The sequence below is a fragment of the Drosophila miranda genome, chromosome 4 (assembly GCF_003369915.1).
Source record: "Drosophila miranda strain MSH22 chromosome 4, D.miranda_PacBio2.1, whole genome shotgun sequence".
NCBI classification, from domain to species: Eukaryota; Metazoa; Arthropoda; class Insecta; order Diptera; family Drosophilidae; genus Drosophila; species Drosophila miranda.
The window spans coordinates 9,637,550-9,655,796 of NC_046677.1; the positions used below are offsets into that span (position 1 = coordinate 9,637,550).

Consider the following 18,247-nt stretch of genomic DNA (forward strand, 5'->3'; position numbering starts at 1 on the left):
CTGACGTCTGGCCCTGACTCTGACTCCGACTCTGACTGGAGGAAAGCTATTCAATTAGCTCATAAAAGCACAGCGGTGGCCACATGGCCTTGCGGCACTGCGGTGCGAATGGAAGTCAGTCCCTGGCTCTCTCTGGCTCCACATATGAAATTAACGATTTCTGAATTAGTTTTCAATGTGTTCGCCGCTGAATGGCAGTTGGAGGGCACTCTTACCTTTACTCTTCACTCTTTGCCTTTCACGGTTGCAGGGTTTGCCTTGATGTCGGATTTGAGTGCTCAAATTAAATGCAGATGTCGAATAAAAGTTTTTCCATGTCCCTCTGGCATTTCATGTACTTATACTCTCGTATCCATTGCCATTACCCTCCCCAGTTATGAGAAAAGTTGCAGAAAATGAGAAAAACTCTTCACAGATGCTAATGATATCATTCGAATTTATGAGAAAGAGAATATAATGCCCACTTTGTATTTTAGGGATAAGTAGTTTGAATATCTCTCCATAAATGTCTTGTATCTTACGAGTAGTTAAATTGAAATTTATTCAAGAACAAAAGTTTATGTCCCTCAGCTCCACTGTATCCTCTTTGGGTCAAGCACTTTTATTCTATCTCTTTCTATTTTTGGATAAACTTTCCTCTAATGCTCCCATTAAAAATACATGTGACGCAACGCTTTCCCAGACGCTTAGGAGAATGATACAGGCGGAGCTGGACGCTCGCTCACCTTTGGGGGCCAGAGAGAGACAGACATGCAGAGGGAAAGGGGAAACTCTGGCTAAATATACTTTAGGGTTGCCAAAGATCCAACGTCATCATAACCACTTTGTTTACGACGCCTCGACCTGGCCTTGACTGCCGAGCCGAAAAGCGAAAACCGAACACCGAACTCTCGAACCTTCCCAAAAAGAACCCTTGGCCTTTTGTTTGCCCCGAAAAAATAGAGAAGAGAGCCGAAAGCAGAGAATACGAGTATTCCTAAGCTTTGTGGATTTTCATTTCAATGTTTGTGTGTGGCACAGAGAGGCACAGAAACCGCAAAGTCATAAGCCCATTAGCCCATGGGATGGGATGGGATGGGCCTATAGGCGGATGGTGGATGAGGTATGGGGGGATAGGCGGATGGTGGATGAGGTATGGGGGGATAGGCGGATGGTGCCCCCGGCTGAGGCATTGTTTTAGGCAGTCCTTGTCCCTGGCTAGGGTTCTCCATTGCCTCTTGCTCTGTTGATGCGGAAAATGAGCAAGGAAATAGAGAAAATCAACCACACACACAGGCACTCACAGGGAGGGCGGGGATAACGACACCGAAGCCACAAGGACGTCGGCGGAGGAGACGACAAGGTCTTGTTAGGTTAAATTATGCATAGATGCCACGCCCACCTCCCATTACAGGCACATGCATACACCTTGGCATTTGATAATTGGGAGAGCGGAGAACCAAACCGGAAACCAGAAACTAGAATCAGAATCAGGCAGCAACAATCATCCCGCCCCAAGAGGGCTGTGCCTTTGGTAATTCAAAACAAACAACAACAAACATCTTTCGACTACTATAGGGGAAATACTTTCCATGGGGAAAGTCGGTGGATAATACTCTCGGGAGTACCTCCTGCCAACGCCTTCTTAGAGACCAACAAATAAGAGAACTATACCTACCTAATGGAAATCAATGGAATATTTAAACACAGCCACACGCTCTTCGAAAACACCAAAGAAACCGCACAAATTTGTTAAGCAATTGTTGCGGTCAAATAAAAGCCCCCACAGAATGGCCCAAATAAAATAATATTTCAGCCAAGAAAAGCTTTTAGGGAGCTGCAACATTTGGCCAACGAGAGCCAATATTTGCCCAATAAATAATAAGCAAAGCCACAGAATGTGGCCTCATCTGGAATATCGTATCGTATGCTTTGCGCAATTCAAGTGCTTCGTTGGCCAGAGAAAGTGCAGAAATCGAGCAATTGAAGCATGAAAGTATTTACAGGAAAATACTCGTATGAAAAGCAGGAGAAGCCACACACATACACGTTCTGGGACGGGGGTTTCCCTTGCTGCACTTATCATTCAATCGCTATGGAAATTGTTAGCTCAATAGCCACGGGTAATACTAGTATCTGCATATGCATGGGATGGAGGGACTTGTTCGCTTATTGAATCCACAGATAAATAAAAGATTGATAAAGATTCCAGTTCTTGCCATGATTCATTTCCCAGACATCTGTTTCGTTCAAAAGTTTCTCCCCCAAATACGAGAGTAGTTCATATAATTTGTTCACTTTTCATTAAGCAACTTCCCAGAATTTATATTAACGATAAAGTAAAAGGAAGTGGAAAGGAAGGGAAAGACCCTGCCAGAAGAACTTCCCCAAAAGTAACCCCCAACGAGGAAATTGAAATGCAAAACTCGTCCTCCGACAACAGTCTTTTCGTCTGTCTATCGCAGAAGAGCTCACAGTCCTCCAGGAACCCCCTTAAATAAATAAATTCTTGCAAAATTTGCAGAAAAATAAAACAAAAATAAAAAAATGAAGGAGGAAAAGTACAAAATGTTTTGTCTTGGGCAGAAGTAACGAAAGCAGAAAGAGCCGAGAGATACTGCTAGAAAGATACAGAACGACAGACAGACAGACAGACAGACAGACAGACAGTCAGTCGGAGGAGGAGAGCAAGGAATAAAGCGAAAGACAAATGCAAACGACAGGACAACCATTTTTATGGCCCCAAAGGATAAGTGTATTACAACAGCAACAACAACAGCAGCTATGCCGGAAAATTTATATGCAAACGGAAGAATAGGGCGTGGCGTTCAGATTGGGGTTATCCGAGCGGAGGGGAGGAGCAGAGCAGAACGTTAGTTTTTTTGCTCGTGGCGCGTGTAAAGCGTTCAAACATTTTTAATGTCCATCTGCGTGAGGATTAGCATAAAATCCGCTGTCCTTTGCCCGACCCAGGACCCCCCAAACCCCCCAAACCCTGCTCTCTGCTCTCTGTACAGACGTGAGGTAGAACTTTATGTCCGCTTAGCTTTAAGTACGGGTCTGGCTGAATGAATGGATGGATGGATACCCTTCTGTGTATTTATACCTTTCGAATGTCTTGATTTCTCTGCAAAGCTTACACAGTTTATGGTCTTTAAAGTATGAGATTACCCAATGAAAATGTTGGGCATTCAAATGGGATAAGTTGAAGGGAAAGCGATAAAATTTATAAGCCTACAGTAGGGGAGACAGAGATATTCCAGGAAAATCAGAGACCTCCTGGAAAATCTTCACTCTTTGCATATCCTTAAATATATACATATTAAACACACCTTATCCATCCCCACAATACAATAATCTAATAACTTACCTCTTCTCTTGTTCCAACAGAATGCGATCGTTCATCGAGGAGAATGAGAAGAACGATCCTTTGATCAATGCTCCGGATAAGAAGAACAATCCGTGGGCTGAAAAAGGCAAATGCGTTATCATGTAATATTATCGTAAACCACAGAAATACCGTAAAACCTATGATAACCAGCTAAATAACATCAGTAATAATAATGCAACAACAACAACCCATTCAAGACCAACAACTGCAACTGCAACAACCACTGCAGATCAACAATACCAATATTTAAGCCCTACCACTGACAGCAATCGATGTAGCAGCCATAGAGATGATAGCTCCCCCCTCCGTCATAATGATGATTCCCTAGATATAATACCCGTAGAGCTGCAGCAGCAGCAGCATTACAACAACAACTATTACTACTACTACAACTACAATCTGAGCTATGTCCCCGAGGACTGTGCCCCGGGCGGCAGCCGGCGCCCGAGTCGCCTCCAACAGCTGAAGCGTCGCACGCAGCACGAGCTGCAGCAGTGGCCGATGCTCATGCAGCTGCTGCTGCTGGTCCTCTGGCTGAACGCCCGCTTCTGGCGGATCGTCGACGAGCAGGTGACGTACCGGAGGAGGCGATGGCATTAATGTGGGGCAGAGAGATCGAAGGAGCAGAGCGAAGCAGAACAGAAGGCGACGCAGGATGCCACGCAAACAGGTGCTGAGAATGGTGTTGCTTGGTATGAGATCGATCTAAGCTTAAGTTGAAACAAAAATTATGCCCAAACTCTCTTTCAAAACTCATCTCAATAAAATTAATCAAAACTTAGGCTGCAAAATATAGTCAAAGCAAAAGCAAAATCATCTACAAATGTAACACAGAGAACCACCCATCCCGAGAGAGCAGAAACTCTAAGAACAACAACAACAACAACCTACAAAAACAACAACAACAACAACAACAAAATGATAGCGAGAGCTCTCGCTGCTCGTTACATTTTGCTCACGCACAACTCGTTTCATCATCGTATCGTGATCGCTCCCGTCACATTGTGATCGCTCTGTCGTCTCGACTCGTTTCTGTCTCTCGTCGTCTTATGCTCGTCTTTCTCTTTTTTCCTCTCTCTCTCTCTCTCTCTCTCTCTCTATCGTTCATCTATTTTTCTAGCTATCGTTCCCTAGTACTACAGTTATTGCTATTTCATTTCCAATGCATGCCATATACATTCTTAGAAGTTTCTTTTGATATCGCTATATATTTTCCTCTGTTCTTCCACACCTACTCCACCAATGCAATCCACATCAATCGTCACATCCATCATCATCCCAAACCCACCCAAAAACCAAAATAGTCCACACACTAGTCGACAAAACGCTAACTCAATCATATCAATCATGTGACAAGAAATAATGTCAAAGCCTCGATAAATGTAACCCACCCATCATTCTGTAGAAGAGAAGCCTTAGAAGCGCCCCCCCCCCCGCCCCTCCAAAAAAAAGAAATCCCATTTTATGTTAACCAGCGAAACCGAAGAACCGAAGAACCGAACAAGATCTACTATGAACTTTAATCCAAAGGTTTCCCCGCCCTAAGCTTGCCTAAGAACCAAACTGAAACTAAACTTAAAACTATCCCAACAGCAAAAGAAAAAGCAAAAGAAAAGAAAAAGAAGAGAAGTAGAATCGTATTTTGAGTAGCGCTTTTTGATTTATTTGGTAGCCAGGCAAACGCTAACCGAAACAGAAGTTTTAGTTGTGTTTTTCAACGTAAAATATAAAATATAAACTATGGATAATATAATTTTATATACAACATACATACTATAGAGTTATAAATTTAAAGGCAGACGCTGTAGATGATTACTCGATCGATGATTAAGCTTTAGTTCTAACAGATATGTTACTTATGATTACCTAGCGACAATTATTATATACGCAAAAGACAACAAACAAACAAACAAACAAACAAACAAACAACACACAACAATTACACACGAAAGATACTAAAAACTAATTGACGTAGTAGAAGAACCCACGATATTTATACGCGTATATGGATCATAGTTGAAAAAACAAATAACAAAACGATTAGCGAGAAATATTTTAGTGAAAAATCCAAAAAGTCAGCTGAAACTTTATATGTTTAAATGCGAAACTGCAAAATGGACTTGAAACAAGAACAAACAAGAGGAAAACTATATTATATTATATTATTAACTATTATTACGAGTATATACGATATTGAGAGGGCGTGCCCCAGGGGCCGACCAACAACAACAAACAAAATAAGGCGCTGTTCAGCTAATCGAGAAAATATATAGTGAAAATCGTTTACGTTTAATAAAATACTAAGTTCTGCTTATCGCTACGCGAATATGATTTCCATTTACAACTTAGGGATGATATATGATTTCGGCATTAGAAAAGAAAGACAACAATCAGAACACACCCAATACACAGACATTCCACAGACACACATTCCACATAACGAGGCTACCACTGAGGTTGCCCCATGACGAAAATAGTGCGAAGTGAAATATAGTTAAGGAAACATTCGACGGGGGAATACCCCTTGAGAGAAGAACCTATGAAATAATCCAAAATATATAGCACATTTAATGTTAATCTTAAGTTGAGGAACAAACAAACGTAGAGAAAATTCAGCAGAGAGCGTAAAATTAATTTTACGATTAAGTAAGTCGCGCAAAAGACCCCAAAAGACACCAGAAACCAGAGATACCGAAAGGTAAACAACCTACAAAATAAGCAGCAAACAAAACGAAGATGCAGAAGAGAAGCAAAATCACCAAATAATTAAGGAAACACTTCACCGAGAAGCGAGAAACGAGAAGCAGATGAACGATGATGAGGATGGAATGGAGCGAGTGCTCCTAGCGAGGAAACCGGAGATACAGCAAAAAAGTAAACAAACATTAGAAAAACGCATATTTAGTGGTAAATTTTAAGAAGGAAACACTCTGCAATCATACGAGAGCTCTGGGAAAACCGAAGCGAAGCGAAGCGACATCGAAACACACACCTTTGATGGAAGCACAATGTTGCATCCAGCTACCAGAAAGAACGATGCAACAACCCAACAAAAGTGTTTCCATCGCTAAGCAGATGCAAAAGCAGATACACAAAAACTAAATTAAGGTATTGGTGGTTACAAAAATATTATATATGTATAACTAATTGATGTTTGGAGAAGACGGCGATGAAATAACGATATAATCAAAAAGGCCCGAGGGCTGCCAATGACACGCTGCAATCCAGCGGCATTGCCAGACCTCACAGACAGCAGACCGTTCTGGCATAGGGAACACGTCTGGCATCAGCGCTGCATGTTCCGTATCCAGCTTGACGGCTAACGTCTGTTTATTGGAAGTTGAAATCAAATCAAATTATATGAATATACGAATATATATATGTGTATAGCGTTGTACTCAAGAGTGTCATCGAGTGTCGTGCCACAGGCTCAGGCCCGCAGGCTGAGAAGCGTTTAAAAGAGTTCCAGATAGTAGTTTTCCGGGGTCCGACTGTACACGCCACTCAAGAGAGCACTAAGCACGCAGAGTAGCCGGGCACGGAGTCCCGGCGAAACGGGTGTGAGGGTGCCACCAAAATTGAGCGATTGAACAGTCGGCCAAAGGATTGATCTTTTTTGAGAAGAGAAGTCTCCTTCGATGATGTCCATGTCATACGATTTCCACGAGGCCTGGACTGAGTCTGTGCCACGAACACCGCTCGAACAGTCGCTCCCTAAAATGTACTCGCACTTTCGTCAGTATTTAATCGAACAAATCGTTAATTAACATTCCAAATAAATACAATTAAATATGGGAAAGTCATTCGAGAAGCGAAGGGAAGTGAAAAGAAAGAGAAATGGTAAATTTTAGTCATTTTTCCAGCAATTTATAAACTATATATAAATGTTAAAGTAAATAATCAGAAAGAGAATTCTTAATTGATCGAAAGAAGAAGATCGATCGATCACCTATCGACTCGAGACTTCAATTAAACTCTCGAAAGGTCGGTGGGTGAGACGCGCAAACAGGTGCCAAACGGTTCGATAGACAGAAGGTTCTGCCATGAGCAGACCTTTGGGGCGAATGCCGGGAAAAAATTATGAAAAAAAAACTAATTAAATATAAAGAACACACGATTCTCTAGGCCGTAAGTTGATGTTACAGTTCATTGAAAAGCGTTTAAATATTATATGGCATACCAGAATATTATGGATTAAACCAGCATTAACTATATATACATATATATGATATGATATCGATACAACAATATATTGCAAGTATTCAAATATTCATTGGAAAAACATAAAAGAAACTTTTATTGTTACAATTTTAGGTGTAAGTCACGTAACAGATAAGATATTTGGACATATAGGTTAAGATTCTTACGATATATAAACGATAAAATGATTGATTCTTAAACTTGTCGAATTGCGAACTCAGACAAACAACAAAAGCACGGTGCCACACAACATCCACAGGCTAAACCAGAAACCAAAGAAACCAAAAACAAAACCAAACAAAACAAAGAAAAACAACCCAACAAAACAATTATAATTTAGTCAAAGGAAAATCTAAATGAAATCTAGCTAGTAAGTGAATTTTAACGCAGCAAAGCAAACAACAACAACACAACAAGAAACAAAAGACAAAACTACACGAAAAGAAAGATCGAAAGTCATAGGAGGAAGGAATAGGAGGAAGAAGAATTCACCAGAATGAACGAAAAAAAAAACACGAAAACTCAAAATAGTATGATATAAACGAACATGTATTTAGCTGTTAACAAAAAACAAAAACAAACAAAAAAAAAACTACTAAACAAATGGAAAACCAAAAACCAAATACAGAAAACAAAAAACCGAAAACAAAGAAAAACCAAAGCATAAGTATGATTATCATTAAAGGAACTTCTCTAAATAAAAAGTAAACTTTGAAAATCCTTAGCGGAGAAAAACTACCCTCTCTCTATAAAAAAAAAACCAAAAAACGAAAAACCAACAAAAATACTGTCGATTGTGTTTTATTTCCCCCTCTCCCCCCAAGACCTTTGTCGACCCAAAGAAAGCTTCCCCCAACCAGAAAATCCTCCCAGAAATATCGATGTTGATGGTGATGCCTTGCTTTGTGTGCTTTCCTCCCCTCCCGCCACTCTTTTTCCTTTGCCTTGCTTTTGCTTGAGTTTTTGGAATTTATTTAGTATTTATTTGGTATTATTTTGATATGTTTGCGGTATATTTGATTCTTTGGGCTGTACATATAATTATTGTGCCTGCGCTTGAGCTTCGTTTTGAGCAAAATCTAAATGTCTTTCTCCACATTACAACGATTTGCACACTTTGGTGACCCCGACCCTCTGAAATTTGTAGCTTTGGTGACTCCTGACTTCTGAGTCTGAGGTGTGTGTATAAAGCTTCAGCTTCAGCTTCAGAGATCGACGTAAGTAGATATATATGGAAATGAGAGCCTGAGAACAAAGGGCTGAGGACTGTGACAGTTCCTCAGAAGCGAAGTCAGAGTCAGGCATCTGCTGTTCGCAGGAAAGTTTTATCTTTTCTTGGCAGGCGATAAGAAAAGTTTTTGTTGGCAAGTTTTCCTATAGAATTTTCAGCAAGCTCTCGGAGAAGTTTCGCCTCCGGAAAGGAACATGTTTCGTATAATTAGCAAACGGTGCGTATGCGTAATGACATTACGCTTCAAGTAAGTACATTAAGGAACTAACGGCAAAAACGGTTTTCCAACAACTGAAACAGCAAACGACAGATAGAGGGAAAGAGAGAGAGAGAGAGAGAGCGAGTAAATATCTCTTTCTGTCGCTTCCTTTGTCCAGCGACAATTCAATTAAATACCAGACGATGACTAGGACTAGGACTCCTCTCCGTTTGCATGGCAATTGAAATGCAATGATGTTTAAATATTGCAGATACACTCGTTCAATCGCAGTGGCACCCGTATATTATAGATGGGTGGATGGTGCGGAATGGCAACAGCTCTCGTTTAAGTACAATTCGAGCTTAACAAATCAATTGGCAGTCGTTGAACTGTGCCAATGACTGGCACTCGCTTGGATTTGATTAGAAAATGGATTCGAAATTGCTGTTCGCCTTTTGTCCCGATAGAACAATGAATCATTTGAGAGAAACTCTTTTAATTGCTTCAGATCATAGATATTTGTGGAATAAATAAAGATTTTCAATGAATCACAGAGCAGTTTTAGTGTATTTTATTTCAAGGGGGAACTACATACATATATTGCTTTTCAGGAAGCTGATTTTCTTTCTTTTCCCCCATTTAAAATTCGTGGTAAGTGGCTCGTACACTCGCATCTCCCGCTCAAGTGGCTCTGGCAACAAAAAATCTACATATTTAGACACATTTCATATGCAAATTGGGGCTCCGAAATGGCAGCCCGTCCGAATTTATATGCCAATTGCGAAAGTGTGAAATTAATGCGGCCCTGGTGAACGATCCCCGGGATCCGGCGAGCAAAGGAAAAACAAACACAACAAGCAGCCCGGAAGTGTTTAAATTACCATGAAGCTATAAAAAAAACGAGAAGAGACAGCCCCAAGGTGGGGCCGGTCTGCTCTGTTGGTATTTATGACCCACCGTTGTCCTCACATCAAGTATTCATTCCCCACTCACTCACTCACTGACAAAAAGGTCTCTCCGCATGTGGTCGTCTCTTGCAATCAGTAATTCAAAAGCAGGAATCAGCGGGAGATGATATGGGAATGATTCTGTTTGAAGGTTGAGTTATGGAAGAGGAAAGAGTGCTCCCATTGGCTCTGTTTTTTAAGCCAAAAGATTTATCTAGTTAACCGCACAATCACAATTTGCATATCGATTGACAAAAGTGCAGTGAAAACTGTCAAAAACCGCACTGATTCCCCTACGAATGAATTGCAAATGAGATTCCAAATCGCCCACACCGCTGATTGGACTGCAATCGAGTACTCCGAGTATGCAAATCAATGACAGACACAACTGTACTTTCCATTCAAGAGTTAAATGTGATTACTATTCGACTGAATGAATGAATGACTGAATGGCAGGCAGCACACAAAACAGCTGGTAATTACAGTTGACAAGTGTTCGGGAGACCCTTTTATTCACTCACTCATCCACCCATCCATCCATCCATTCATTCATTCACTTGCAATTTGTTTTGCTCTGTTTGCCATTTTGGCGCCTCAGTGTCGACATTTTCTACGCCATTTGCCTGTCTGTCCGCATTTCCTTCCTTCCGCTTCCTTTCTCCGTGCCACCATGCCACCATTCTGGCATTCAGTCGCTCTCTCCCGTGGCTCTCATTAAATGCAATCTCTAATGCAATTGACATGGCTTGTCTCTTGTCCTCCTCTGCATCTGTCTTCCTTTAGAGTCCTTTGGCCTTGGGGTTTTAGTGATTTCTGCAGTTCAGTTCTCTCCCTTCTCTTCTCTTTGAATATGAAAATTACTTTGGGTGTTGGCTGATTTTTAATGAGTCGTTGCCACACAGAATAATCACCAGAGACAGAGATCCTAGCTCCCGTCTCATCTCTAATTAACATGTCATATCCGCCTGGGGGATTCCTTATCGAGCATACGCAGCGTTGGCCATAGCCACCTCCTGGCTTCAAACTTTCCCCAATTCTCCTGGGGGATCTGGTCCTCCTCTCAGGTGGGAAAGCAGCAGAGCAGTCAACGAACTGTCAGCACAGGGATTTATCCACAAAAAAAAAGAAGAGGGAAAGCCAACTGTTTGACAGTCAGCCTTAGTTACCATCTGACTGACTGACTGACGGACGGGCTGCTTGACAAGCTGTAACCAGAACCAGAAGTCCTCCCTCCTGCATCCTGCATCCCTAGACCCCAACACGTGGCTTGATTTATATTTTATTTAAAAAGTAAAAAGGAAATTATCAGGTTTTACTGTTGGTTTCTCTTTCTGTTCTTTTTTGTGGAGATTTCGGGGTTTTTTTGCATAAAGTTTGTTTAACGTTTATCTTGCGGTCGCTTTGCTCTTTTTGAATGACCGGCAAAAGTTTCTTTGAGGCCGCGGCCTGCCGACTCTGCCTGGTGATAAAAAGAGCTAAAAGGAAAGGCCAGTGCCAGAAGGAGGCGAAAAAGCCAGTTTAAGTGAAATTTAAACATGAATAATGAAAGGGCAATGGAATACGAAGCAGTGCCTGAAATAGTGAAAGGTCACAAAATTAATCAAGAATGTAAAGTCGGGACTTTTTGTGGAAAGTTTTGCAAAAGTTTTCGCACGTTTTGTTTTTAGTTAATTTAAACGGTTACAGAACATGCTTCCAAGAGATTCCAAGTGAAATATGTCTGTTTTATCCAATGGAAACTTCCAGGGCCCTACAGGGTTCCAACTATTTAGTTATTGATGGAAACACTACGTACTTTTTTATTGGTACAAAGTGGAGTATAATGGAGAGTAGTTTATCGTCTTTAAGGGCTTTTGGGTGGAAGGTTCTGTTTTGTCTCACTCCCAAAAATATGCCTCAAGTCAGGGCTGCGGTTCAATCACGTTACATCCACTTTCCTTTCATGTTTTCCATCCCATTTCACCCTGGCCAGCCTTTTAATATTTTTCATAATTTTTGCAAGAATCACCCGAGGGTCCTGTGGACCCTCCGCGTCCTCCTGTTGATGCTCGACCAGGTGTAAAGAAATGTGGCCCCAAGTCAAATCTTATAAGCATTAATTCTCATTAAATTTAATTGCAACCGACTTGGGTTGCGGCCAGGTGGCAGCCATATCCGTATATATATCCCGTGTGTCCTGTGACCTGTTGGCTCTCCCATTTTCGTGGCACAATTATGCAAATGGCTTTTGGGTTGTCCCCCATTCGCGAGAACGGAGCCGATTAACCCTTTTGTGTGGCGAGGCGTTGAAAGGTTCTGCACTCAATTAGGGTGGGAAAAGCGGGGCAAAAAGTATTATCACCTGCTACCCAAAAAAGCGGAATCAGAACAGGGCTCCTCCGCTCCGACTGCTCCTTCTCATTCAGCAGATCCACAATGAAAGCTGAAACACTTAGCACTCAATTGTTGGTGGATTGTCGGGAAAAGCACCAAAAAGTTTTCCACGCCGGCAGCGAGAAGCAGAAACTAACTAAACTGCCAATCCTACTGCCATTCACCGACACGGGGATGGAGAACAAGAACAAGAGCGAGACCCCGAGACCCCGGCACTGACGAGAGGGAATAAAGAAAATTTGTTTAGCAACATTTTCAAACGGTTTCCATTGGCGTGAGTCAAATTAATTTCGAGTGCCAAGTGGTGCTCTCCCTGGCACCATCTCCTCCTCCTCCTCCTCCACAACCACACCCACAGTCATCTCAATTAATTTTCCAGCTGCCAAGAGAGATATGGGAGGAGGAGAACTTTATAGTGGAGAGGAGATAGAGAGCACATATAGGGAAGGAGAAGCACTCGAATAGTTGAAGGAACAACTTTAATATGTGGTAAGGGTTCTACGAGTACTATTTGCTTTCTGCGGTTCCGCTTTCCCTGCAATTTGGAGAGTGTTTTGCCAATAGTTTTCCTGCTCCCCTCATTTGGAGGAGGACACTCTGTGGCTGTGGCAAGGGATGGGAATAATTAAGTAAATGAGCTGGTTTCTGGGGGTTTTTGTATAAGGTTTTTGTATAATACCCGGATAACTCATTCACAATTCGTGGGATTACAATTTAACATTCATATGTCAAAGAACGTGACTCTAAAAGGCTTTCTACAAAGTTTCCGAATGTTATCCCATAAACCCTACCTAATATATGGATTACAACACTTTTAAATCCTCTTCGCTCTCGCTTTTTTTGTCCCTTTTCAAAGCCTAAAACAATACAAATAATAAAAAAAAAACACCATACCCAATCACGAAAAACCGTTCAAGTGTAAAGATCCCCCAATGCAAAATCCGATTTTCACACTCAAAAAATACACTGGCCCTGGAATAAACTGAGAAAAAATAAATCCAAATTGACGTGTAAGCAAAAACTATTCACGCATAAAACACAGAAATTTTCCACAAATAACAGAGAGGGCGGGGTGGGGCTGGAAATCAAAAGAAGAGTGAGAGCACACAAGAGCACAGGCGATGAATACGTAACGAGAGAGCGCCAGAAAGTATGCAATGCGAAATGCGAACGAAATTCAAATGAAACTACAAAAATAGAATAAATGCTACCGAAGACTGAGATACACTTGAAGATCCGTCGAGATCCAGAATATAAGCTAGAATCGAAGGCGCTTCCTTACTGACTTTCTTCTTCAGTCAAAATTCGTAATTTCCTTTCATTAGAGTACAAAAAGTCGTGGAAGCAACAAACTACATGACATTTTTAATTATCTAGAACAAGTGCATTTAGCACACACATATAAAAACAGAGCACACACAGATAGAGATTCAGTGCAAAGTGCGAGAACAAAAATCGTTGCATACTTTGCGGGTTGTTGGGCATTTAAATGAAATTTTTGTCTGCTAAATGCAACGCCAGGAACAAGACGGTGAGTACGAGCAGGAAATATGTGAAAAAGGGGAGTGTCTGAAGGCTTGTAGTAGTAGTAGTAAAAGAAAGTAAGTCAAAGAACGCTCGAAAGCATAATGAGGAGAGGAGAGGGGGAGTGGGGAAGTGGGAGTGTGAGCGCGAGTGTGAAGCAGAACCAAAGTTAAATGGAAATATTTGCCCGACACGCAAGCGTTTTTCACATTTTTGTAGCCTTAATTAAAGCCCCAGAAGTTTACAGAGACTGCTCCAATTTCACCAAAGTGCCCGAAGAACATCGAGAATAATCAGACAACCCCACTTTCCCCCCTCTCTGTGTTAAGCCACAACCCCTTTTGGCCCCTTCTGGTCATGTTTGCATTGCCAGACAGAGAGCATCCGCAGAGCATCCCAAAGAGCAGCAGCAAAGGAGGCCTATAAAAATATGTTTTTCTTTTACGAGCAACTTTTGTGGGGTTCGTTCTGTCTCCTGCGTATGGGCGATGTACACAGATTTATTAAAATATTTCGCAGAGCAAGGAAAATATGCAATGAGGCAGCAACAGCAGAAGCAGCAGGCGGTAAAAGTCACTGGGATTATGGCGAAGTGAGAAATACTCTCCGAGGGACAGAGACAGAATGAAACAGAGGGATTAAGGACACGGCCGGCGAAGTAATCTTTAAAGATTTTTACAGGGAAAACTTTTAATCAGATTGGAAAGCAGTCCTCGAGGGCTTCCATGGCAAAAGAGTTATCTGAAAAGCTCTGAATCGTTTTCCATCCCAAAGTACTCGAAAAAGTGTGATAACCCGCGGATCGGACAGGATATCCATCGATCCATCCGTGCATATCCGTCCAATATAAGCGTGTGTTGAAGTTAATACATCCCCAGAGGCGGCATAAAATGGCAGGCAGTCGTTTCAGTCATAGTCCTTTAATTAATAAAACCAAACAATTTTCACATGTCCTCCGCCTCCGCGTCCGATGCGACGCGTGGCATGGACGTAGTTGTTGACGCTTCCAATGGAGCTGCATGGAAGGACTACTCATCAGGATGCTGATGCGCGTCCTGCCGTGCATACAATCCCCGTTAATTTGCAATTGTCATATGCATATCTGCCAGAAAAGGAAATCAGCAAATAATTTAATATTATATTTTCGGTTTCAGTTTCAGTCGCTGGCAGCTTAAAGCCATCGCAAGCTCTGGGTCCGTCTTATTTGCACAGCACTTTATCCGCTGCCTGCTCTTGGGCGTCATCTTAAGCGAAAATGGTGAAATAATTTGTGTATTTATTTGCTCGGATAATAGCCAAATCCAGGGCTTAAAAAGGTAGAACTTTCCATGGAATACGAGCAGCAGCAGCAGTATTTGTACAGCACTTAAATTTCGGTAGAAACTTTCATTCAAGAGCCGCAATAGTGCTTTGGAGGCAGGCAGGAGATTCTCTAAAGGAAGGAAGGAAGGACTGACTGCCTGCCTGCCTGCCTGTTTGAGGGCTGATAACTTTATCAGCATCAAAATTTTGCATACATCATTGCGCACAAGGTGTCCTGCCTTCCCTTGGATCCCTCGCATCCCCGGGATTGACCGAATGACCAAAATGGGAATATGTTAATACGCCCACAAAAGGGCAGCAAAAGTGCACAAATAATGGGCGACCTGCTCTCGAAGGAAGTTTCCTTCCCTTCCCATTCCATACCCAATATATTTGCTCATTGTTTGGCCTTGGCTTCCTTATCATACCCCTTGCTGCAGGAGGGTATGATGATTATTTCATGCATACTCCTATGCATCTTCAAGGGCATACACCACTTCGTTACCCTTCCCTTTCGCATATTTGCTGGTGTTTCTGTTGCTCTGTGTTTATGTTTGTTGACATGGAAAAGCCCAAAAGTTATTGTTCGCCATCAGCTTTAGCCCGCCCCATTCCCCCCCTGTATGGAAGAATGGAGATAGAGAGGAGAGTATGGTGGGGAATGTATGGCCCAGAAATGCCCATCATTTGCCTGCTGGCCTAATAAGCGGCTCAAGTGTTGGCCCGGAATTAATGCGATCCCTTCCACTGTCCCACTAGTGGATACATCGTGTCCATCTGTCTTTGTTTGCCTGTTCCAAAAGGTTACACCAACCGGACATCATCATATACTAACTAGTAGGAGCAGGGCAGCGTGGATTTGGCTTGTTTGGGCAGGGTTTGGTTTTTCCTGTCATCTGTTGTGCAGGGGGGAGAGAGGCTTTCTCTGATATCCCCCAAGGCCATGCTAGCTATGGCCTAAACTGTGTTAGTTAAGTCACCATGGTTACGATTTGCTAATGAGATACGATACTCGTAAGTAGATGGCATACACTTCAGCAGAGGCAGGCACTACGCTGCAGGGTTCAGTACAGTCTTTTATTTATTGTATCAATCTGTTTATCTAAGTGATTATTCAACGGAATGACTTCTGGCATACATAACAGTGCACTAAGAAAGTATTGCTTACTATCTTACTCCATAGATTACTACACTTTACCTTTTTCCTCTTCACAGGTGGCTAGTCTCCACTCTCCACTACTTTTTCCCCACTCTTTCATCTCTAGTCTCTTCCCACTCCTGTAGCCCAGTGCCCTCTCGCTGTGTCCATTCATAGTCCATCGCCCAGAGACAGAGAGAGACGGAGAGTGGCTGGCAGTGGGCAACACTTCTTTGTGTACTAATCTCCCTTCTGTCTTTTGGCTTTTAACGACCTCTTACTGGCACTCCCTGAATAGTCTGCTGTCTGCTGATGTCCTGCGTCCTGAGTCCGCTGTCACTGACGCACATTCCACTTGAATAACAACAGCTTCTGATTGATAAGCAGCCATAATAAATTTGTTATTAGCGCGAGAGAGAGAAGAGAAGGCGAAGTGATGACCAAATGATGCGTGAATCAAGAAACAAGAGAAAAGAGAGAGAGGGAGGGAGAATGAGAGAGTGTGGAGTGGCAATGCCCCTCAAGGGAGAGCAAAACAGAAATAGATCTCAGTGCTCGCACTCGTAATGGATATTAGACAAATAGATTCTTTCTTTTCTTTTCGCTTATTTGTTTATAAATAGCCCAAATTCCCATTGAATGCTTCGCTCTTCGTTTCAGTTAAAGCTGATTCGATTAGACAGGAATGGACATCACAGGACATTGCAGGACAAAACGAAAGCACTTCATGCAAATTTACAGGAAAAGAAAATTCAGCAGCAGTCAAGGGAAATAGTTTCTTGGGAAAAATGGTCTACAAATTGCCAAACCCGGGGGTGGACCGCCCTCTGATTAGGCCTCCGCATTGGCAACCGTCCAGGCCTGCCGTCGCCCTGCCATCCCCTGCTTTTTGGGCGCCCCATTCGATGGTAATTATGAGTGCCACAGCCGCACGGAAATTGCCAGTAAAGAAAAAAGGGGCAAGGGGGATGGAAGCCGCAGGGCAGGGCAGGGCCTGGAGCCACAGCAATTTTGCTGCGGCGGCGACTGGTGAAATGTTCGAATGCTAATTTCAATTAAAAATTTCATGCCGCATACTTTGAGGCGTGGCAACCACAGCCACAGCTTCCTTCCTGGTGGCAGAGTTAAAAGAGGTGCCAAATACTGATGCTCTCTAAATATTTAAATTGGAATCGAAGGCTCCGGCCAAAGCGATGGCACAAGAGACTCTCGAGAGTCAGCGGCAAGGCGCCAAACAAACAGTGGGACAACAATTCAATACAATGCTGCTTCAACAGCTTGGCGTCTTTCCCCACTTGAAGGAGAAGAGCCCCATTTTCCTCACTTTCCCTCCCTACTATGTTGTATTTGCCTTGTGTCGCGGACACAATTGATAAACATTTTGCCCGCCTATTTGTGCGATTCTGAGAGCTGGAAAAATAAATAAAATAAAACACAATACGACTCAAAATTAGAGATGGAAGTGTGACACGAGGCCATGGCCTGGAGATGGCCTGGAGATGCCAAGGGAATGTGCACGCGGGAACGACACTCTTCTACTCGTAATTCCAGCTCTAGTTAGGATAAAGGACCCACACACCTAAGCACAACTCCCTGAGCAATCAATCCACTGAGCAACATCCTCCACGTGTCGTATAGCACAATGGAGCAGCAATCGCCTACTACATTGTTTGAGGGGCTGCCTTTGGCGTGTGGCAAGGCCATTCTCTCTCTCTCACTTTCTCCGTTTCTTATTTAAGAATTGGTCAGGCATTGAAATTGCTTTCTTTTCATCTTTCTCTGCGATTTGTGTGTCACAGTTGTCCTGACAATGGAACTCCCTCTCGTCCCTCCCTCCTTCCTTCCTTCCTTTCGTTTGGTGATTATTTTATTGAAATTGATTTCCTAATTGGTCCAATTTGTTGGTGTATCCAGCCAGAGGATAATCAAAATGATATCTGTTGCCTCCCACAATTAGGCGGCA

General features: G+C 42.5%; 2 protein-coding genes across 3 annotated transcripts in view; one reads left to right on the forward strand and one right to left on the reverse strand.

The window, feature by feature from the left end:
* Nucleotides 1–3,434, reverse strand: part of LOC108163235 (borealin) — a 40,633-nt gene extending 37,199 nt beyond the window's left edge. Inside the window, exon 1 of the mRNA XM_017298393.2 lies at nucleotides 3,350–3,434. The gene's annotated coding sequence lies outside the window, so the exon portion shown is untranslated. The remainder of the gene's footprint in view (nucleotides 1–3,349) is intronic.
* LOC108163236 (guanine nucleotide-binding protein subunit gamma-e) overlaps nucleotides 1–3,498 on the forward strand; it is a 36,799-nt gene extending 33,301 nt beyond the window's left edge. Inside the window, exon 4 of one of the 2 annotated variants that reach the window (XM_017298396.2) lies at nucleotides 3,370–3,475. In XM_017298396.2, coding sequence (XP_017153885.1) covers nucleotides 3,370–3,475 — 106 coding nt within the window. Of the gene's footprint in view, nucleotides 1–3,369 lie in introns of both variants that reach the window. The other variant, XM_017298397.2, reaches the window with a different exon arrangement.
* Nucleotides 3,499–18,247: the final 14,749 nt, after the last annotated feature.